We start from the raw sequence: 21,149 nt of genomic DNA, 5'->3' as shown, positions 1-21,149 counted from the left end.
TAGAATGTAGCATCAGGTTCTGAGAGACTGATAGAAAGGTGAACTGACTGTCCAGGTGAAGTGATTGCTTGACATGGTTTTATTTTGTCATTTCAAGGGAGTGAAAAAAATAGAGCCTGGATTGTATGAACAATTTATCAACCACAGATTTGGAGAAGAAATCCTGTACCAGATAGACCTCTGTTCCATGTTGAAGAAGAAACAAAGTAACGGCTATTATCACTGCGAGTCTTCGCTTGTGATTGGTGAGTGCTGTTGAAAACGTCATTCCATGTTTTTACTTTTGATGTCTTAGCGCCACTTCTACAACGAATATTTTCGACTCGTTTATTTTTCAAAATACTATGGTTTTGCTTTCTGTGTGTTGTTTTTTCTTTTGTAGCAGTGCAGTAGAAAGTATGCACAGAATTTTCCTCTCTCAGCTTCCATACTCTGGGCATCATAATTAGGTCTTGAAATGTTGGCTGAGAATTTGTTTCACTTAAATTTCATTTCATGGATGTGCAGAGAGCACTCTGTCCAGGGAGGGCCTCAGGCCACACTGCTCCACATCAGTCATCATCATCATCATGGTGGCTGCTTTTAATTGTGGGTGCTGACGGGCTCTGCAAGTTTCACCACCGGAAGATGAAACCCCGCAGGTGGCCTGTGACGCTCCAGACCTCGATGCCTCTGTAAAGAAAACAAGCTTGGAGAGGAAGCAAAGGTCCACGCTCGGATGGTTCTGTGCTCACGCCTGAATGCTGCCCGTGGTGTGTGACTAGACTGGCTCTGGCTAGTTCCCAGGAGGAAAGTGCACAAGAAAAGAGCATTCTTAAGGAGACAGTCATCATCTCCCACCTGCCAGAAGGTGGATGGCTTTCAGAGGAGCCTGCTCTGTTTGACTTAACTGCGAGGCGCTGTAGCAAAGAGAACTTGAAGACAGCCTGACTTATGTGCTTTAAGTAGCCTGAAGATAAATATTTCAAGTTCTTCAGCCAAAGTGTAGTTTCTTTCCACATCAATTAGCAGAAAAAGAAAGAAAGAGACAAAAATATATCCGGAGAGAATCCTCACATTCTGAAGTTTATTGAAGGTTTAAAAAAAGTTTTATTTCTGAGTCCTCGTTACTGAGCTTCACAGAAATCATCGCTGACCTCCCAAAGGTCTGTTTTAAACAGAAGATTTAAGTTTCCTATTCTGAAGCACTCCAATCCTGTTTTAAGGAGGGTCTACGAGCTTTTAGAGCCCACGGGTTTTGCCGACAGTCACACAGAGGGGAATTGCAGATCTTTCCCTGTAGTGTGGATTATTGGCTGGCTTTTCTAGTCTCCTCTGTGTTAGGCCAGCCTTGAGAGAACATGTGTCGCTTCATTCGCTTCCCCTTTTAAGAAAAAGGAGGAAACTACAGTTTTACAGAAGATACTGTGAGATTTGCATTATAAAACCTATAGTGTTCATGAGCTCAGTGGCCAGTAGGGGGCTCTGTTCTACCAGCCCCAGGTCTTTTCTGCCTTTCTCTCTGCAGGCGGGTCACCAAGTTTCCTAGCTGTAGTGAAGGCTCAAAGTCTGTCCACCCTTTCCCACACTCCTCTAACGCAGAGTAACTGTTTTTATTCTGCACAGACCACTTCTGAATTTTTGTACCGTTTAACTTTTAAAGTATATTTTGCTTATTACAAGTACTTTATATTCTTACCCATCATGTTAAGTAATGACAATATGAATTTTAAATTGATACTTGCTTTTAATGTAGTTTATTATAAAACTAGAGGTTTTTCTTTTCTCTCCCTCTTCCCAACCCATCCCTCTTCTTCTCCCTTTCCCTTCCCCTACCCCTCAAAAGCTGTGAAGCGGGGAGTCAGTTCAGGAATATATTATTGTTTTAAAGATCTTTGAATATTCCTCAGTTTGGTACAGTATATGCTAGAAATTACACATCGGCAGCTCTACATACTGTATCTGATTGGCAGAGTTTTTAATTGATTGTTTCATAATTTGAACCATTTGTTATGCTTTGAATATAAAATATCTCTCATAAGTGTGTGTTTGAATACTTGATCCCCAGCTGGTGGCACCATTTGCAAAGACTATGCAATTTTTAGGACAGTGGTTCTCAACCTTCCTAGTGCTGCAACTTTTTCATACAGTTCCTCCTGCTGTGGTGACCCCCAACCATAAAATTATTTTGTTGCTTCTTCTTCATAACTGCAATTTTGCTGCTCTTGTGAATCATAACATAAATAGATGTGTTTTCCTATGGTCTTGGGCAACCTCTATGAAAAGGTCGTTGGGCCCCCCAAAAGGTCTGGACCCACAGGTTGAGAACCAATGGTGGAGGAGGTGGAGCCTAGCTGGAGAAGGTAGGTTGCTAGGGGTGGAGTTTGAGGACCTCCATTTCCTGACTGGGAGCGGCTTCTGCTGCCAGCCTTCCTGCGGACAGAGCTTATCCCCAGCATAAGCGTAAGAAAAACAACTGAGAGACGTGACAGTGTTGGAGTGGTTTTGTATTAACCGCTTAAGATTCTGCCTTCTCCTGAGCACTTGACGACGGAAGGGAGGGAAGCACTGGGCGGGGCAGTGATAACCAGAGGAAACTCCTCGAACCAGCAGCAGCAGCAGCAGCAGCGGTTGAGGAAGCTGCGAGCTCCGTGAATGAGCAAACTGATGAGCGGATGGACGGTGCTGTCCATGCCGAGGTAACTGAGTAAATAGTTGAGTTTGATACCCAGAGTCTTACAGGTGCCTCTCATCTTGTGATGGGCGATGGCGTGATAAGCTCATGGTAAGTTACAATATTATGAACACAAAATTCACTTATACACACAATTTAATGACATCAGAGCTTACTTGCTAGCCTACTTGGTATGTGAGTGTGAACTCTCTTTTAGGAAGGAGCACTGCCAAGAGTGAACAGGTAGCGCCTGCTCTCCTCCAGACCTGAGTTCTGTGGCTGCTACCCATGGGGGCTCAGAGCTGTGGGGAACTCCTTTCCAGGGGACTTGATGCCTTCTCCTGCCTGCACGCACTCTCTCTCAGACACACACACACACACACACACAAATAAAATGATCTTCAAAATAGACAGAAAAAAAAATCTTCAAATAAAAAAAGAAAGAAAGCCTGTGTGCAGCTGGTGGGAGGAGGCGACAGTGGAGGGGGAGGGCAGCCAGTAGGTTTTGTTTACCGCCATTGGGTGGAAGATCTGAAAGCTTTCCAGAAGCCTTGAGCCCAGACCTCTGTTTGATCAACAGCACAGTTAAAACGTTTAGGCTGACAGTGTTCATATGACTCACATCCATATGCCCACTTGAAGATCCATTTAGGAGAAGACCCATTTAGTGATAGAGACGTCCTTAACTGACTCTCTTCACTTTCGTTTTGCAGTTGAAAATACACTCCATTGTGTTTACCCTCCGGGGGAGTCACTGTTTTAATAACTTCATGAATACCTTTGTGGGTTTCAAATTCTTTAATAAACGATTTCAGGTTCACCATCTCTTTGCAGTTGGACCCTTAGATACCTTCAAGGTGTCATTGAAGGAAAAATTATTTATATTTTCTCTAAAAATATAAGACGTCATTTGCTCCTCTCACTGGGCCTGCAGCTACGCTGGTTATGCTAGAGCAATGGTGGGCGGAAATGCAGCGGCCGGTAGCAATCAGGGTAGCTGCAGCTAAAAACGCTAAACATTTACTAGGTTTTGAAAAGCTGATTGTGTGTGCGTGCTTCTGTGTGAAGTGTGTCCCTGTCCTGTCTGTGTGTGAGATCAGGTATGTGGGAATGTGTGTCTCTGTCATGTTTGTGTGTGAGGTGCATGTGTGTGTGTCTGTGTGTGTGTGATCATGTGTCTCTGTCATGTCTGTGTGTGAGATGCGTGTGTGATGTGCGTGTGTGTGTGTGTGTGTGTGTGATCATGTGTCTCTGTCCTGTCTGAGTGTGAGATGCCTGTGCAGAGACCAGCACAGGACAGCCAGTGTCCTTTATTGCCTTATTACTTTAAGGCAGGTCTCGTGGATCCTGAAGCTCACTGGTTGGCTAGGCTTGAAAGCTCTCAGGATAATCTGCCCGTTCATCTCTGCCCACAGCACTGGAGTTACACACATGTTGACTTATGCCCAGCTTTCCACACTGGTGCTGGCCATTTGAAGTCAGGTCCTCATGCTTGCAGTGGAAGCATTTCTAGCCACAAACACATCTGTCCACCCTCCGCAGATCCAGCTGTTTTTAAAAAGCCGTGCTTGAATAAGAATACGCTTGCTGAGTCGTTAAACGTTAATTACATTTCTTTTCAATCCTTGAGTGTCTTTTTAATACTTCATGTGACAAAAAAAAAAAAAAAAAAAAATGTTTTTTAAAAAAGTTCCCATGAAGCGTTTCTGACGAGCATTGAATCAGACTGGCCTGAGGAAAAGCTTCTTGAGCGGCTGTAGATGCTGCTGTCTAAAGTTGCCGTTACCCTTCCTTCAGCTGTTTTTTTCTGGAAGAACAATGGACAGTGATACAGGTGGGTGCTTTCTTGAAAATAAAGATGCGGACTTGTCGCAGTGTGTATCACAGTTGGCACTGCTGATGAAAACATAGGCTCTGAAGCAAAGTTTGGGACACCAGCTCTGAAGAGACCAGAAGGGAGTAAGGGCACGTGCTGCCATACCTGAGGTCCTCAGATCTGCTCCACTCGTCGGCAGACTTTGTGAATACCATGCTGTGGCACACTCATGCTTCAGCTACAAAAAGGTTAAGAAGAACGCTGGAAGTTTCAACTATATTCCCACGAGCTTGCCAGCATCCAACTTTAAAACATTTCTCCCAGTTTTTATTGCAGGGGATCATGTGCACAGGGTGGAGATTCTGGAGTATATAATGAACTGTTTCCCAGTTTGTTTTCATCTGTCACATCATATAAAATTTAGAAAACCGTGTTCTCTGATGTGTTAACATGACGTCCACACATATTCAAATAATGTAACCGAAGAAGTCCTATTCGTAATTTTCCTGCAAAAGTAGCATCACTGTCAAGATACAGAACAATTTCAGGATCCCAAACGTTACTCCTGTTCCTGGCTGGTCCACAGTAAAAGCCTTTCTAGTGAAGATGGGGTTGATGGTAATGGGGGTGAGTTTTGATGTCATAAGATGACGTTGCATTGAAACTCAGTGGATCAGTATTCTCCAGCTCACATTACAAGCTCAAGCAGGGAGCAAAGATCTGCCAGACAACTGAGCGAGAGAGAAGAGGGTCTGAATGTAAAGGAGGAGACGTCTGCTGTGACCTTGAAGAAACCACAATGTGTCATGTTTGAGTACAGCATCAAGAACCCCTCACAACTGTCTGAGTTCAGAAAATATTTATAAATAAAATCCCGTATAAAAGCTCTTTGGAACAGAGGGCTGTCACAAATTTTGAATCTTACAAAGAACCTGTAGGGCAAAGCATTTTAAAGTCTCTGCTGGAAGCAGATTTTGGCTGTCAGAATTTTGACCAATATTTTTAGACGATTATTCCAATAAACTAATTTTAATGAGTACTTGCTACTCTGCATTAAAATATAAACCAGTTTGATCTTCTTTCTTACTTTTTCCCTTTCTTCATTTAATTTCCATTTGAAAGTTCTGGGGTAAAAATGTAACAACTGTAAAAATATAGTAGTCTCTCAGGGACTGATCTGCAGGAAATAATTATTTTATGAAATTTATATTCTGAAATCTAAGAATGTCTGTTTTCTGATGGACGTAAGTTCAGAAGTTTTTCGTTCTTTCGTTCTTCTGTGGAAAGTAATAGGGAAAGATTAATAGGGAAAGGATGTTTCTCTGCGTAGCTTTGGCTGTCCTGGACTCACTTTGTAAACTAGGCGGGCTTTGAAGTCAGAGATCCGCCTGCCTCTGCCTCCCTGACTGTTGGGATTAGAGGCGTGTGCCATTGCTCCCAGCTTAAACATGTTTTCTAAGCAGAGGAAGCTTGAAATTTCATTTTTACGTGCCCCTCATCCAGATGAAGAGCATCTGAAAGTTGGAATTCTTGGGTCATTTCTTTATATTTTTATGAGTCAGACAAAGCTTCAAGATGGGCAGCTGAGAAGACTAATCCTATTGTTGATCAGGGTACGTACCTGGCGTATCACATGTTAATTGGGACGCTGGCACAAAGCGGCAGCTGTGGCCCAGGCTGTTCTGAAAATCCATTCAGCTGTTGGTCTGGAGTCATGCCTTATGGCTTATTAGACATCTTGAGAGGCCTGTATTAAAGAGGCAGTGCTAAGTGAGAATTTCCTTCCGACAAAGTAAACTCTATAAATTAGCCAGTGAGTTATTTGTAGAGCCTTCAATTTGAAGTGTATTTTCAAATAGTTAAAAACTAAACTCACAGGAAAAAGAAAAACTAAACTCTACAAATAGAATTCTGGTAGAGAGGAGTCCGTTTTCTTTGTGTGGCTGCTGGTAGGGCAACTATTGTCCAATGGATGGCAGTGTGTCCAAGGGTATATGGGCAGCACAAATTGTCCCTGGTGGTCTTAGAAACAAAAAACCCAAGAGGATACCAGTTGGGCGGGCTGGGAAGGGGGTGAGAGTAGGTTGGTGAATATGATCAAAATATATTATATGAAATTCTCAAAGAAATAAAAATTAAAAAAAAAAACACAGTACAGGGAATTATGTAAGTGCCAGGAGATAAGGCTAAAAAACAGTATTCCCTAGACTCTGCAAAAGTATTTAATCATTAACTCACATCGATTATAGTAACATACACTGAGCCCACATAAAGTGGACCTTATCATCAGTCAGTCCGGGAAGGGGGCAGGGATCACAGGGCTCCACTCTGTACCTCTGTACTCTCGGCTTCTCCTATATTCTGGAGAGGGGATCACCATCTATAGTTGTATACGCTGTCACCCTGTGTTGAGCCCACGAGGCACATGGATAGTCCTGGTTAACCTTAGGTCAGACAAAAAAAAACCAGAAGAGACATAAGAGCCGAAAAGAGATTTTTGGAGAGATGGGAGGGGAGGGTGTTCTCTCTGCAAGGCAGACATATGTGAGATTGTAAAGGTAAAATGCATAAATTTTTAAAAGAATATAGGAAATTAGTGTGAGGAGATCCTGTTGCCAGCGCTTGGTGCTAGCTAATCTGTCATATTATCGCCCTGGCTCCTATGAATAAAATTTTCAGTGTCCTCACTACTATTTATTAATATTTTCTAACCGCGTGGCACATGGCTTCTGACATGGTGTTGTATGTGTATGTGTATTGGAGTACTTACCGCAAGCCTAGTCTTTTCTGATAGCAGAGCACCTGTTTATAGTATCAAAGACTTGCATTATTCCTGAGCCTCCCTCAGGCTGGTTCGTGACCAACACTGCATTTCAAAAGCAAAGGTGCCTATGTAGGTTTCTGAGTAATGTTTGCTGTTGCGTTATGTGCGCTAGTTAACCTTTTTTGTTGCTGTGACTAAACAATAACAAGAAGCAACCTGGGGAAGGATTTGGTTGACTCGATTTGAGGCGGCAGTTCTTCATGTCCATCCGGGAAGGAGAGGTGGCAGGCATGACGGCCGCGGCAGCAGATCCGGTAACCGCTTGCTCACATCCCGGCAGTCGAGAAACAGAAAGTCTGTGCCGCCTGGCTTTCTCCGTTTTCTTCTCAAAAATCCAAAGTACTAACTGTATTGTCTGTGCATGCGTGCGTATACACGTGCTTGCACATGGAGGCCAAAGATTGGTGTCAGGTGTCTTCCTTAGTCACCCCCTCGGTATTCTGAGGCCGAGTCTCTCACTAAAGTCTGAGCTTGCGGACTCAGCTAGATCAACTGGCCAACAGGCCCTAAGACTCTTCCTGCTTCTGTCGCCCCACTGCTGGGATTGCAGTTGTGCAGCCCCCACCACACCCAGCTTCTTCACGTGGGTGCTGGGGATGGAGTTCAGGTCTCTGTGTTTGTGCAGAGAGCAATTTGCAAGAGCTCCATCTCCCCAGGCTCCATTTCTTCCCTTTTTATCCCATCAAGGACTCTAGCCTGTGGGACAGTGTTCTTCACTGATGGCTCTTTCTTCTTCAGCTAATCCTCTCTGGACACACCCATCAGAGTTACCCAGGAGCACATCTCATAGGATATTCTAAATCAGTGTTTCTCAGCTGGTGGGTTGAGACTGCTTTGGGTCAATTTGTAACGATGAAAACACACCCTGCATGTCAGATATTTACATTATGATTCACAAGAGTAGCAAAATTACAGTTATGAAGTAGCAATAAAAATAGTTTTATGGTTGGGGGTCACCACAACATGAGGAACTGTATTTAAGGGTTGCAGCATCGGGAAGGTTGAGAACCGCTGCTCTAAAGCCAGTCTAGTCGACAAAGACTGGTAACCATCATGTTGTGTGTGTGTGTGTGTGTGTGTGTGTGTGTGCATACTGTATATACATACATGGATGAAAATGGTTTAATTGTTTTAGCTATGATAAAGTTGACAAATTTATATATTATTAAAAATAATCTGATGACGAGATGAAATCACAGAGACACAGTTGTGAAGCTCAGTCTGTCTGTATATTAATGAAGGGTGGGAGAACACAGATGTAGGGAGAGAGAAAGGGAGGGAGAGAGAGGGAGAGAGAGAACGCTAGTGAGCCAGCAAAGTGCAGAACAGGAAACAGTGAGCAGGGCTCCTAGACACAGGCCTTGTTCGCATTGCCGCTGCGGCTCCCCCGCTGTAGAGCTTGTGCACAGTGCTTAATGACTCCAAAGCATCTATAAGCCGTGGACAGTAGGTGTGACCTCCTGAGTCTGCTGTGAGGGCTGGATGAGGTCATGCAGACACTGTCAGTATCAGGCTGTGTGTGGCTCTCCTAAGCCCAGGAGAGGGCGTAAGGAAAGGGCGTTAGTGAAAGAAAGAAAATGCCAGGTCCTTCTTAATCTGTACTGGGAATACAACCAACAAGAAAGATTTCGGATTCTTAGGAGGGTCAGGGCACTCAGACTGGGTGTTAGTGAGGGATTTGTAAAATGCCTTCGATGACTACCTTTTCCAATGGGAGAGGGTAGCATTGGTGTTTAACCTGAGGTCTGAATAGCCCTATGAAGTTCCTTCTAAGATTAGGATCCAAACTTCAGCTATTTTGTGCAAACTGCAGCTTTTGTCAGAGCTAGACTGGGTATTACTTCATGTCTGGTTAAATGCTAGGGAAACAAAATTCTCACCCTCCAGCTCCATATGAAAGTCCAGTTTCCAGTCTGTTTTCTCGTACCATTCTCCTTAGAACAGAAATGGGGTGAGGCATGGCGGTAGAGTAAATGGCTTTGGTTGTCGCACTGGCAGAATGCATTCAGGATTCATTGATTCTGCCTGCATTAGCAGTTCATTCATGGCTCCCATGAGGCAGTTGAGACGTTGCTAACCATCATGTATGTAAAGGCTCCCCCTTCACTTTTGACCATCTTCAGTCAGGTTTGGATTGTTATAATTTAGCACTCCGTTTATTGAGCAGATAATTTTGAACCCGTCAAAATGCCAGACATTATGCTGTGTATTGACTGTCAGAGACGGGCCAACAGGAACTGTGCTGCCACATTGTCTTCCTAGCGGGGAAGTCAGGCACACACGCAATTACAATTTAAAGTGGTAATGACTGTAATGAAGTCCGTGGGAACCAAGCAGGGTACCTCTGCATGGGATTGCCTAAGGATCTAAACACTAGCCTACAGTGTACGTTACGCTTTTGTTTTCAAAGAAGTTTTTAACATCCAAACATTTAACTTACCCTTAAGTAATGCGGCGGCTCTTGCGGTTGCATTGTTAATACCCGCAAAGGATAGGCTACCGGCAGCATGGTTGGACAGTACCTGTTGATTATCGGTCGTGGTCTTTGTTCAATCACTGCTGGGCAGGATCCAGCCCGGGGGAATGCTGGGTTTCCTTGCGTGGCTGGAAGTGTAGGGCTCACCCTCCTTTGGACCTTGCTTGGCCACCCACTCCAGTTGGCAAAGTTAACTTTCAAAGTTAACCTCACCCCAAGAGCCTTTGCACCCCTTGTGTTAGCACACAGTATGTGGACTGCTGACCGCATGCTGTAATGCTCAGTGTCGGAGACCTGCTGTCTTCCTCCGCCTGCCCCAGCCTCCGTCCTCTGCCGATCCATGCTCCCCTGAGCCGGGAAGTGAGTTTCCCAGTGTGTCCTATTCTCAACATAGAAAAGGGCTTTGGCCACATGTGTTGTTTAAAGTTGGGCAGCAGCTGCATAAAAGAACAAACCGACAGTAACCATGGAGGAGGTATTTGATGGCACGATTTGGAACTTCCTTAGAGGTTTTGGATACCGGCTGTGGATTGATTGGTAAAGAGGGAGCTGGCTGTGGTGGCTCATGCCTACAATCCCATCGCTTGGGAGGCTGTGGCAGGAGGATTGCTGTGAGTTTGAGGCTAGTCTCAACTACAGAGTGAGGTTTGTCTCAACAAGCACAAAACAAAAACCAAATAAAGTGATTTATTTTATAGCCTTACTTTTCGACTTATTTTCCCCCTCCCTTAGCATATGCTTTGGATGGTATGTTACATGTTTCTTCCGATGCTTTAGAGAAAAAAAAAAATCTCTTTCCAATTACGTGCTAAAATTACACAGTGAATGGTAATTACACTTCTATAACTTTTCACTTTCAAGAGTGAAAGTACTGCACAGAGAGGCCGAAGTCTGTTGGATTCCGACGTGATAGGAGTGATGATGGAGTGGTGAGTAGTTCCGGGGTTCAGAGCCAGACCTTAACAGAGAGACTGACCGAGCTCCTGATGCGTTTTCAGCCCTTCCTTCCCCTCACAGTCACACCCAGATGGGGACAGCATCTGAATATTAGGATTCAATGATGTAGCTTCAGAACCTTCTGTTTTGGCTACAAAATGACCACAGAGATGCAGAAGCAGCATCTTTTGGGTCTAGGCAACAGACGAATGCTTATTGTGTTTTGATTCTTGTGGTTTTTTGTTTGTTTTACATGAACACGGACAAATCAGGCTTTGGATGTAGCTCAGTTGGTATAGTGCTTTCCTAGATCATGCAAAGCCTTGGGCTTCTTCCCCGCACCGTATAAACCAGGAGTGGTGGTCCATGCCCATGGTCCCTGCATGCGGGCCTTGGAAGCAGGAGGATCAAAAGCGCCATATCATGGTTAGCTCTTTAGCTAGTTGAGGTCAGCCTTGCCTAAGGACCCTATCTCCAAACAGACATAAGGAAATAAAATACAACATTGGATATGACTCCCCTATTTCTCGCCTTCAGGCCCAATAATTTGTCTTTTCACATCTTAATATTTATGATTTGTGTTTCAATAAGTTACTAGGCATTTATGTACAAGTGTACATGTTCATATGTATGCATGTGTTCATCTGTGTGCTAGTGTGTCAGCAATATAGTGAGTGTGTGCGTGCATGTGTGTAGACCAGAGGTCAAGGTAGGGTATTATCCCCATTTTTGGATGCAGGGTCTCCCACTGAATCTAGAGCTTATCAGTTTGGCCAGACTGAGTGGCAGTGAGCCCCAGGGACACCCTTTTCTCTGCCTCGTGGCACTGGGATTACAGACACATGCCACACTGGGGATCTGAACTCAGGTCCTTAGGTTTGTATGGTAAGCACTGGACTGTCTGAACGGTCTCCCCTAACCCCTCGTGCCCCTTGGCTACATTTCCATTGAAACGACAGCATATTTTTCTCCTGATAGTTTCCTTATGTGTGCCACCTGCTGAATCACGGAATCTCCCTGCTGCCTCCCTTGTTTTAAAGGCATGCGTGTTTCCGACGGCTCTGTTCGGGAATTCGGAACGATAGAGCAGGCCTTCCCTCATCTCATGCTTTATGATTTAATGTTTTTCTCACTACTATTTTGAATAAAATAGTTTTATCTTCTTTCTTACATGTGTCCACACATTATTAAATTCACATATAATAATAAGTATAATTATTTATATATTTTTATAATAATAACTATAATTATTTGTTCAGCTTTATAGTCACACTAATTAAATTAACCATTCAAATTATGGTTTTATGAAACAGGTAGGCCAGGCTGGCCTGGAACTTGTAGCCCTTCAGCCTCAGTGCTGAGTGCAGAGACTGCGGGGGTTCACTGACAGCCCTGGCCTTAGAGTCAGGATCTTACAGAAAGACTTTCTCTTTATTTCAAGTAAGACTTTTCCCCGAAAGCACTCTGAATAGTTTCATCACAGTTAGGCGTCATCTTTTTCTATGAGAGGTAACAACTGGACCCAATACTTCAGATGGCACGTAGACAAAGCAGTTGCCAGCCCCCACATGTTTGGCGTTATTCCTGCCATTTTTGAGCATTAAAAGAAAAATCCAAAACAGTACAGCAGATATCTAGTGCCCTCACTATCATTTGCCTGCAGCCAGGCTCCCGAGAAAAGCGCGCACGAAAAGCTAAGGTTTGAGTTTATGCCAGCTGTATGTGCCAGACACACCCCTCACTGAGGTCAACGGTTTTCAGTTTTATTTTTAAGACAGTCCTCACTGTGTAGCCCAGGTTGGTCCCCCATCTCCTCAGTACGAGGTTAACCTTTTAAAATCTACATCCACTGTAAGTACATACATTTTGGCAAAGAGCCAGATAGGTTGATATCGTGCCAAACTCCAAACTCTCAGAGATTTTTCCCCGACTTGCTTTCTGAGCTTAAGTTGGAGCTCGTGCTAGCTCTTGCCTCCCAGAGCTGTTGTAAGGATTGAATGGATGAGTGACATATCCTCCCAAGTGTTGATGCTAGTGCTTGGCATGGAGGTAGCAGCGGCCGGTGTTACACTTTAAGCCCTGCCTTAAATTTCTCCATCACTTTCTGTATGCTTCACTGTGGTCGAGTCACCTTTTGTTGCATGAGCTTAGCTTTTTGTTTGTTTGAGATGGGGTCTGCCTGTGTCGCCTGGGCTTGCTTTAAATTAAGAGCTTCCTGCTTCAGCCTCTGAAGCAGCGGGGTCATAGGCCCGTGCACCATAACCAACCAGCTTAGCGTACTCTGGGTGTTTGTGGAGAAGTCTGTGATGTCATCGGCCTCCTCTTCAGAATATCCTTACGAATATTGGTACTTAGCTATGGAAACATTTTTAGGATACTTTGCATGTTTTCGGAAGCAGCAGCAGTGGGCATTTTTAAAAGGTTGAGTTGATGACATTCACGGTAAGGCTGTCCCCCACTGCATACGGTGTTTGCGTCAGTGGCCTTTATTTGGAGATCGGTTCGATGTGGCGCAGTGGCAGGGCAGTGGAGGCATGGGCAAGATTGCTAGCTGGAGCTAAAATGTCTGAGGTGCGCGTAGCTGCAGACATTCTGTTCTCTTCGTCCTTATTCTCAAGTACTTTCGACTTTATGGCCACCTTTTAGAACTCAGTAATGAATTTACCGGTGAAAATACTCAGATTCCGACAGGTTAATCTTTCATGGTTGTAAACACCTGACAGACCTTGGATTCCAACTTATAGTTTTATGATTCTAAAGGTCAAATGAGGTCTGGGTAGATGACTCAGTTGATAAAGTGCTTGTCATGAAACATGAAGAGCTCTCTAGAACTCACATCAATTGCTTACTAGTCTTAAGAGGTCCTGATAAGGGCTGGTGAGCAGGCTCAGAGGTTAAGGGCACTGGCTGCTCTTCCAGAGGTCCTGAGTTCAATTCCCAGCAACCACATGGTGGTTCACAACCATCTCTAGTGGGGTCTGATGCCCTCTTCTGGCCTGCATACAGGTATCCAGGCAGAGCACTCATATGTAAAATATAAACAAATGAAAATGAAAAGAGGTTCATATCTATTATTACTTTTAAGAGTATTTTCATAATTACACACAGATATCTTATTTTGTAGTTTAAAGTTTTCCCTCATGTATTGGTGAATCTGAAAGGAAATAGCAGGATACTTTAAATAGGCTGATAAGCTGTGATGTAACAAACTAGTTCTGACAATGAAATTTGACTTAAAAAATGCTGCATTCCCTTAAAATATAGAGAAACTAAGTATATTTTTGTTCAAAATGCTTTGAAAAAGGGAAATCTACTTAAGGATAAGCAATGTTTCAAATATTAGTTTTAATTATGTAGAGACCTGGGAATTTCAGTTAGTCAGATGTTTGCCTTCACGACATAGACCTTTATAGTATTTCTTTTTTTCTCACTTATTTATTCTATTCACTTTACATCCTGTAACCCATTCTTTTCTCCCCTCCCAGCCCTACCATCCCTCCCCCCCTTTTTCCTCAGAAAAGGGGAGCTCCCTTTCCCATCCTGCCCATCTTCCCCTGTGGTCTGTCCAGGGAGTTCAGCCAGGGGAAAGTGACCTAAAAGCTGGCAAGTGAGTCCATGCAGTCCCACTTCCCTTACTAGAAGACCCACATGGAGCCTAAGCTGCCCATCTGCTACATCTGTGTAGGGGCCTGGGTCCAGCTCATGCATGGTCCTTCATTGATGCTTCAGTCTCAGCAAACCCCTCTGGGCCCTGGTTAGTTGGCTCTGTTGTTTTTCTTTGGAGCTCCTGTCATCTCCTTTTCTCTTTCCTCCCACTAGTCCCCAAGACTCCCTGCATATCGACCAATGTTTAGCTGTGAGTCTCAGCATCTGTTTTGAGGTGCTGCTCGGTGGAGCCTCTCAGAGAACAATTCTGACAGACTCCTGTCTGCAAGCTTAGCAGAGTATTTTTCATAGTGTCAAGGGTTGGCAGTCTCTGATAGGGTGTGTCTTCCGCTGGGCCAGGCACTGGTTGGGATGCATAAATCTCACTCGGAAGGGGAGATCTAACAGACAGAGGTACTGGCTGAAGAGAGGGAACAAGGTAGGAGAGGGGGCACAGAGAGTTAAGAGGGTGGAGATGAGACCTGAGAGAGAAAGGCTGAAAGGGCAGAAGGCCTGTAGAGAAAAGAGAAACTGAGGGTGGGGACGTCTCTGTGGCAAAGTGGAGGCCTAAGTCAGGGTAGGCTCCTGGGTGGATATGAGGTGTATTCAAGCAGAGACTCTTAGTAGCAGAGGCCATAGAGACTAGAGAGGACATTCTGTAACTAGACACAAAAACCTTTACAATATTTCTAATCTTGAGAAATTGAAGTATATGTTAATGTGCCCCATGAACCACAGAAACTGCTCACATCATGTGACACACTCTACAGTGTTCTCAAGATGTGTGTGAAACCCTTAAGCATCAAAACTCTAGCCTAGTCTAGAGGCTCACACCTCCAGTCTCCGCTACTAGAGTGGCTGCAGCAGGAGGATCACAGGTTTTAAGAGTTGTCTGGGCTGCAGGGTGAGTTCAAGGTCCACCTCTCTACTAGGGAGGCTGTTTTTCCCTTAAAAGGGGTGGGGTGGAGGGCATGGGGATGCAGCTTAGTGGAGCTTCGTTCGCCTAGCATCCCTCAGGCTCTAGGATCAGTCACTGGCACTGCCAAAATTGCATGTGAAAAGGCTTTGGCAGTTACAGTCTACCGCAGGTCAGCCTTTTGTTCTTGACGCCATGCCTAGGATCTGTAAGACTGATGAACTTATTCTTCGGAACGGTCCACTCTCCTGGTTTCTGTGGCTATGAAGGTAGGTGTGCTGTGTTCAGAGCCACTGGGAGTGTTCACCATGTCCCCCTCTCCTTGCAACGCCTGGCAGAGTGATTGATGTGTGTGACTTGCTGGGCTAGGCCGAGCAGGAGTGAAGGAAGAAGCTCAAGAGGGGGACGCTGGTGCTAAGCAGTCCTTCACCCTTGCAGTGTCAACACACATGGCCACACCCGAATGAGACCACAGCTCTTAAGCAACTACAGGGAGTCCATTATTTTCTCATACATCTCAAATGATACCGTGCCTTTTGAAATTAGTAGTTTTGCTACCCTTGAATTCGGCAGTCACCTTGAGGCTTCTTTGAGAGTAATGCCCTTATCCCTGATCTGCTTCTCAGAGGTACCTCTAGATTTGTGGCTATTTTCTAGGCTCCTAAGATGTTTTTGATGCTACAGTATCACATCTTAACTTATTGACTAATGCTTTCACAGGAGAATAGGGGAGTGTTTCAACAAGCAGATATGGAACTTTAAAGATAGGTGTCAAGTGCAGATAACGGTTGATTCCAGCCTCCCCCGCCCCTTCTCTTTGTTTATATAGTTTGTTGGGTATTTAATGGCATATGAAACAAGTGGGGTTTACAGCATTCTGCTGTGTTGGGGTCTCTGTACACAAGGCAACAACCGAAAGTATCCTGAGTAAAAAAAGGAAAGGTCTTTCTCTTTAAATAGCAAACAGAAACGATGGCTTTACAGAAAAAATCCTGGTTTGCATTCCGTGTGTGATTGCTGCATTGGTTTATGTGAGTCAAGACTCAGGTCTTCTCCTTTACCTTCTTAAAGACACACGCTGACAGCCTGGCTTCCACACGTGGTCCTCATCTCAGTCCGGGGCACCGGGGTGCTGGGAGAATTAGGCGAGCATATGGCCACTTCCCTCGCCAGTGCCAGTGCGTCCGGGAGCGGTCTCTGGAGCTGGAGGGCCAGGAGGAGGAGCCTTTTCGCCAGGCGGCGGTGCTGTGCTCCGTGCTGGCTCTCCGCGCTCCTGAGCTCCGGTTGCAGGCGGCAGCCAGGCAGACTGAGCTGTAGCCTTAGCCGCAGCAGCCTCCCGGTGGGGTGCCCGTCAGGAACGCCGGGGCCATGGGCCAGCTTTGCTGCTTCCCCTTCGCCAGAGACGAGGGCAAAATCTGTAAGTACGAGGAAGCCTTGCTGCTCGCCTGTAATGCGGAGGTTGCCTTAGGGTTAGCTTTGGGCTCACCCCCCTGGGAGTGAGCCGGAAAATGAGCTGTGATTCTCAACTATGCATCTAGTGCAGGTGAGAAAGTAGAGGGAGAGGGTGACGCTGGAAACTCATTCCTCACAGCCCTCTCTCACGGTACTCTCTAGCCCAGAGTTTAGTTTTGAGTTTCTTTAAATCACTGCATTCGGCTCGTACATTCTAAGTCAGCAAGCTTTGGGAGCAACACCCGGTCATAGCGTGCAGGGGTCTTGTTGGTTCCAAAAATGACGGGGACTGGACGTTTGCAGATACTTTCCCATGCTCTCTGCTTTGTTCTTGCCGGAGGGTTCAGGTGTAACCATAAGCCACACCAAACGAGTGATGCTGCTTTGCCTCTCACCAAGATCTGGCTGAAAAATATTCTATATATGTTTTTTTTTTTTTTTTTAGCAGATGTCAGGCAGATTCTGTACCTGCTTCTGACCCACAAAGAGTTCAAGTGGCGGTGTGTGCATCGAAAGCCAATCCCCCACCACCACCACCACCGGGACTTGCACGCATTCACTTAGGTTTTAGCTCCTGTGTAGGCTGCTGGCTTCAGAATTAGTGTGAACAAGCTGTCTTATGCTCCTTACCCTGAAATAGGGAATTTTTACTCCCCTTCGAATGAAGTCTTTGCAGCTATACCTTTGAATTCGTAGCCATATATCTGTCACTTCAGTGTGATTCTCACTTAAGTAGGTTCACAGAATTTCCTATCTAGCTTAGATACTCAGACATCCCCATCTGGTTTGTGTTTCCTGCTGTTCGTTCCTCAGGAAGCTGAGCAGGGGCAGGTTTAAGTAGTTAATGGATATTCTATGCCCATTACTCACTTGGGAGGCCAGTCAATTTTCCTAGGAAATCTTTTGGGAGGGCTTTGGAGTAAATGTTGAGAGACTTTGGAGCATTCGGCTCCTAACAGGACCCAGTAAATGTCTCTGAATTTTACTTATGAGAGTGACACTGTGCGGCATGACAGTCCTGCTCTTATAACCCGAGACACACCAGCCACTTTCTTTCTTTCCTTTTTTAAATATTTACTGAACAGCCATTTATTAAACATTTATTATAAGGTAGGACATAGGCTCAGGAGATACAGTAGAGAATGTGGGATGGGAAGTCTCCCTGAAGCCTCCAGTATCTAGTTCCACTCTTAAGACATGTTCTTCCTCTGTTCTTCTTTTTAATTTTAAATATTTATTTATTTATTTATTTCACAATTTATTCACTTTATATCACCAGCCACTTTCTGACACTGAGCGTAAGAGCTCGCCCGGCAGTTGGCCACTTTCTGGGTTATCTATAGTTCTGGAGACCTGGAGGCCATCCCTATTTGAAAGCCTTGGTGTGGACAGATGCCAAGACAGGAGTTCATGCCTTAGCCCCACTCTGTGCCTCTTGTTCTTTGTGTGGTCTCCTGCCTGCATGGATGTGCTTTTGCTCCTATCTGTGAGGAGTCCTCCTGGCTCTGCTAGAAGCCATGTTTCTGTGCAGTGAGGAGTGTGTGTCCCTTGCCTCTCTCATCTGGGATTGCTGAAGAATGAAGTCATGTGTTTTTAGACACAGTGCTTCTAATATTGGTCAATGGGAAGTTCTCTATAACGCTCTTTGGGTTCTCTTTCTCAAAGTCTAACCTTCCTGAAGGAAAAGGAGACTAGCACGCTGTGTCTGAAGAAAGCATCCAGCCCATAAGAGCAGAACCGACACATGCGCTCACTGCTCCCTCTCCATGCCCACCCCAGCTAACCCCTGGTCAGGACACTCCTTCCTCAGCACTCTTTCTCCTGTCCTTGGTCTTTTCTTGACGTCATTATTTCCCCACACTCAATCACACATCCCATGCACACAGGCATTCGTATCATAGACCAGCTTCTGAAGCTGCATTTCATTTCTTCGCTGTAGGGTGGTCTAAAGAGACAATGTGTCAGGCATGGGTATGTGTCGATAATGCATGCCTAATAAGACTTACCAAGTTGCGGGTGGGTGTTAAGACGTGGCAGAGATTTCATTGCCCAGTATGTCTCAAAAAAGAGTATAATCAGCACTGACTGGACATATCCAGTCCATAAGTTGTGTTGCTAATATGTGAAAAAATAATCTACAAAAGACACTGAGAGGATCCAGACTTCATTTTGCTCTCATGTCCAAAGATGCAGATACAGTTTCCTGTTGTTTTCCCTGATACTTAGTAGCCTTGTTAGCCTACTCCAAGTCACCTGCTCTAGAAGCAGAGCTTAAGAGTGCTGATGTCCATGCTCCACTCTGTTTCCTAATTGTGTCATAAAGGGTCGTGGCCCTGGGCTGCTCCTCCAGAGGGTGGCTCAAATTAGAGAGAACCCAATGGGATGTGGGTGAAAGCTTAAATCTGTGGGTGTCATTCTCAAAACACAGGTGAGTTGGAAAGTGCACCTTCTGCAGTCCTACAGAGATACGACAAGAATAGACCCAACGGGCTAAGTGGTAAGAACCAAGGGGGAACTCCTCCCCTGCTGCTTTCTCCTGCCTTGGCGCTTTGGTGGTGGTGCTGGCTGGTGTTCTAATTGGTTTATTATCACTACCATCACAATCTGTCGATAGCAGTCGAAATGATCCTCTAATCAACCAGTTGTACAAGTGCCCAAGTTCATGCTGAAGGGTAACTGCGGGCGCCTGGAACTCTTGGTAAGAGGGCGGATGCTGAAACGTTGCAGAACTCATCTTGGTTTGTGTATCATTTAACCAATGAAAGCAGCAAAGCCATTTTTACTTGAATCCCAGTGGCTGAACACTTTTTTAGAGTTCAGACCAGACTACCTAAAAGTTACTGAAAATTAGTTGATGATTCTTAGAAAATTAGATCTTATATTCTATATAGAAATATTTTCAGCACTAAAGTTATTGCAGATGTGGTAGCAATAAAAATGCTATGGCTATTTTTTTAATATAGCTTTTTCTGAATTTTTTTCTAGGACTTCCCCTCCCCCCCCCCAGGTTACCTAGGTTTTAGTAATCTGGAAGGAATGTCAGTGAACAGAGGTGTCATGCATGGGTGTACTGAGCAGCACTTAGCCCCTCATTCAGGAAACCTCAGAGGAAATTTGGCAATTAGACACCTCCGTAACTAATTACCCCATATTTTCATTGTTCTTTTCCCAGCACACATTTTCCTGTTTTGACGTAGTCTGCCTTTGTGTAAATAGTGCAGTGGAAAGGCCACAGATGGTATGGACTACCTCTCCGCAAGCAGAGGATGGTCAAACCACTCATTCCTGGGGATTTGACAAGGGCAAGTGCACCAGCCGACCAGGTGATACGTTGACAGCTCAGCTACTTTCCAGTGTTGGGATTCTGGGAGGCTGCTCACCCGGGGTCTGCCTCTCACACACCAGCTTCACGGATTTGTTTCATGTGCCTGCCCCCTCTCCTCAGATGGATTTCACAGTCGGGACATTCTGTATACTCCTGTAGACTCTAAAAATGTCTTCCCCACAGGAAGTAGGTTGTGAGTGCTTGTCACTGAGGCGGACGGTACTGATTTCCTGTGAGGCTCTGAGTGTGGGAGAATTTGAGATGGCTAATGTGAAGAACAACTATGGATGGGGGCGTGGCTGCAGAGATGGCTTAACATTTACGAGCACATACTGTTCTTTTTAACTTTATTTTTGTTGAAAGTAGATCTTTGTTCATACAATCTATTCCTGTTATAGCTTCTCCTCCCCCTCCTCCATCCAGTTCTTCTTCACTTTCCTTCACATGCAGATCCACACCTTTCTGTCTCATTAGAAAACAAACAGGCTTCTAAAGAACAATAATAAAACAAAACAAAACAAAACTATTTGGAATAGGATAAGGGAAACAGAAGAAAAGGAAACAGCACGAGAAACCCAAGTGGATGCAGAGACCCACTTGTTTGAACACACAGGAATCCTATAGAAGCACAAAAGTAGGAGCCGTAATATAGATGCAAGGACCTGTAAGGTTAAAAAAATAATGCCCTGACACACATTATGAGACAAAGATCCAAAATGCCGTTGGGTTTATTTTGTGTTGGCCATCTACCTCTGTGTATGGCGCCTACCCTTAAGAGAGGTCTGTGTCCCCACTGAGAAGCTCTTGGAGAAAACTAATTTTTACTTTGCAAGGTGTTATCAATTGGAGCTAGCTTTTGGGGAAGAGTGGGAGCCTGTGTCCACTTCTCTCAGTTCTAGAACCCCATCTGGTGCAGACCCGTGGAGGCCGTGTGCGTGCGGCCTCAGTCTCTCTGAGTTCATATACAAGCACATACTGCTCTGACTGAGGACCTCAGTTTGGCTCCCTGTACCCACACCAGGCGGCTTCTAAGTGCCTGTCACTTCAGTTCCTGGGGAACTGAACAACTCTAGCCTCCCGCAGCGCTGTACCCATGTGTACATACC

At 45.0% G+C, this 21,149-nt stretch overlaps 1 protein-coding gene and 1 long non-coding RNA gene across 7 annotated transcripts in view; one reads left to right on the top strand and one right to left on the bottom strand.

Annotated features, from left to right (window-relative positions):
* Window positions 1-21,149, top strand: part of Akap7 (A-kinase anchoring protein 7) — a 128,062-nt gene that overhangs the window by 85,509 nt on the left and 21,404 nt on the right. For 4 of the 6 annotated variants that reach the window (XR_008719248.1, XM_055599304.1, XM_055599302.1 and 1 more), the window contains exon 7: window positions 98-245. Coding sequence is in view for 5 of the 6 variants with exons in the window: in XM_055599304.1 (XP_055455279.1) it covers window positions 98-245 (148 nt within the window). In the remaining variant the exon portion in view is untranslated. Of the gene's footprint in view, window positions 1-97; window positions 246-16,489; window positions 16,684-19,146; window positions 19,216-21,149 lie in introns of those variants that run through there. The other 2 variants (XM_055599306.1, XM_055599307.1) reach the window with 2 other exon arrangements.
* Window positions 4,905-9,897, bottom strand: LOC129670722 (uncharacterized). Its single transcript, XR_008719249.1, has 4 exons — window positions 9,734-9,897; window positions 6,804-6,913; window positions 6,091-6,216; window positions 4,905-4,975 (listed from the first exon to the last, which is right to left on the bottom strand). It is a non-coding gene; the product is annotated as an uncharacterized LOC129670722 (long non-coding RNA).

The sequence above is a fragment of the Psammomys obesus genome, unplaced genomic scaffold (genome assembly GCF_907164565.1).
Source record: "Psammomys obesus unplaced genomic scaffold, mPsaObe1.curated_primary_1811, whole genome shotgun sequence".
In the NCBI taxonomy this organism is placed as follows: Eukaryota; Metazoa; Chordata; class Mammalia; order Rodentia; family Muridae; genus Psammomys; species Psammomys obesus.
The sequence above is the reverse complement of the archived record's forward strand: the minus strand, read 5'-3'. Positions and strand labels throughout refer to the sequence as shown.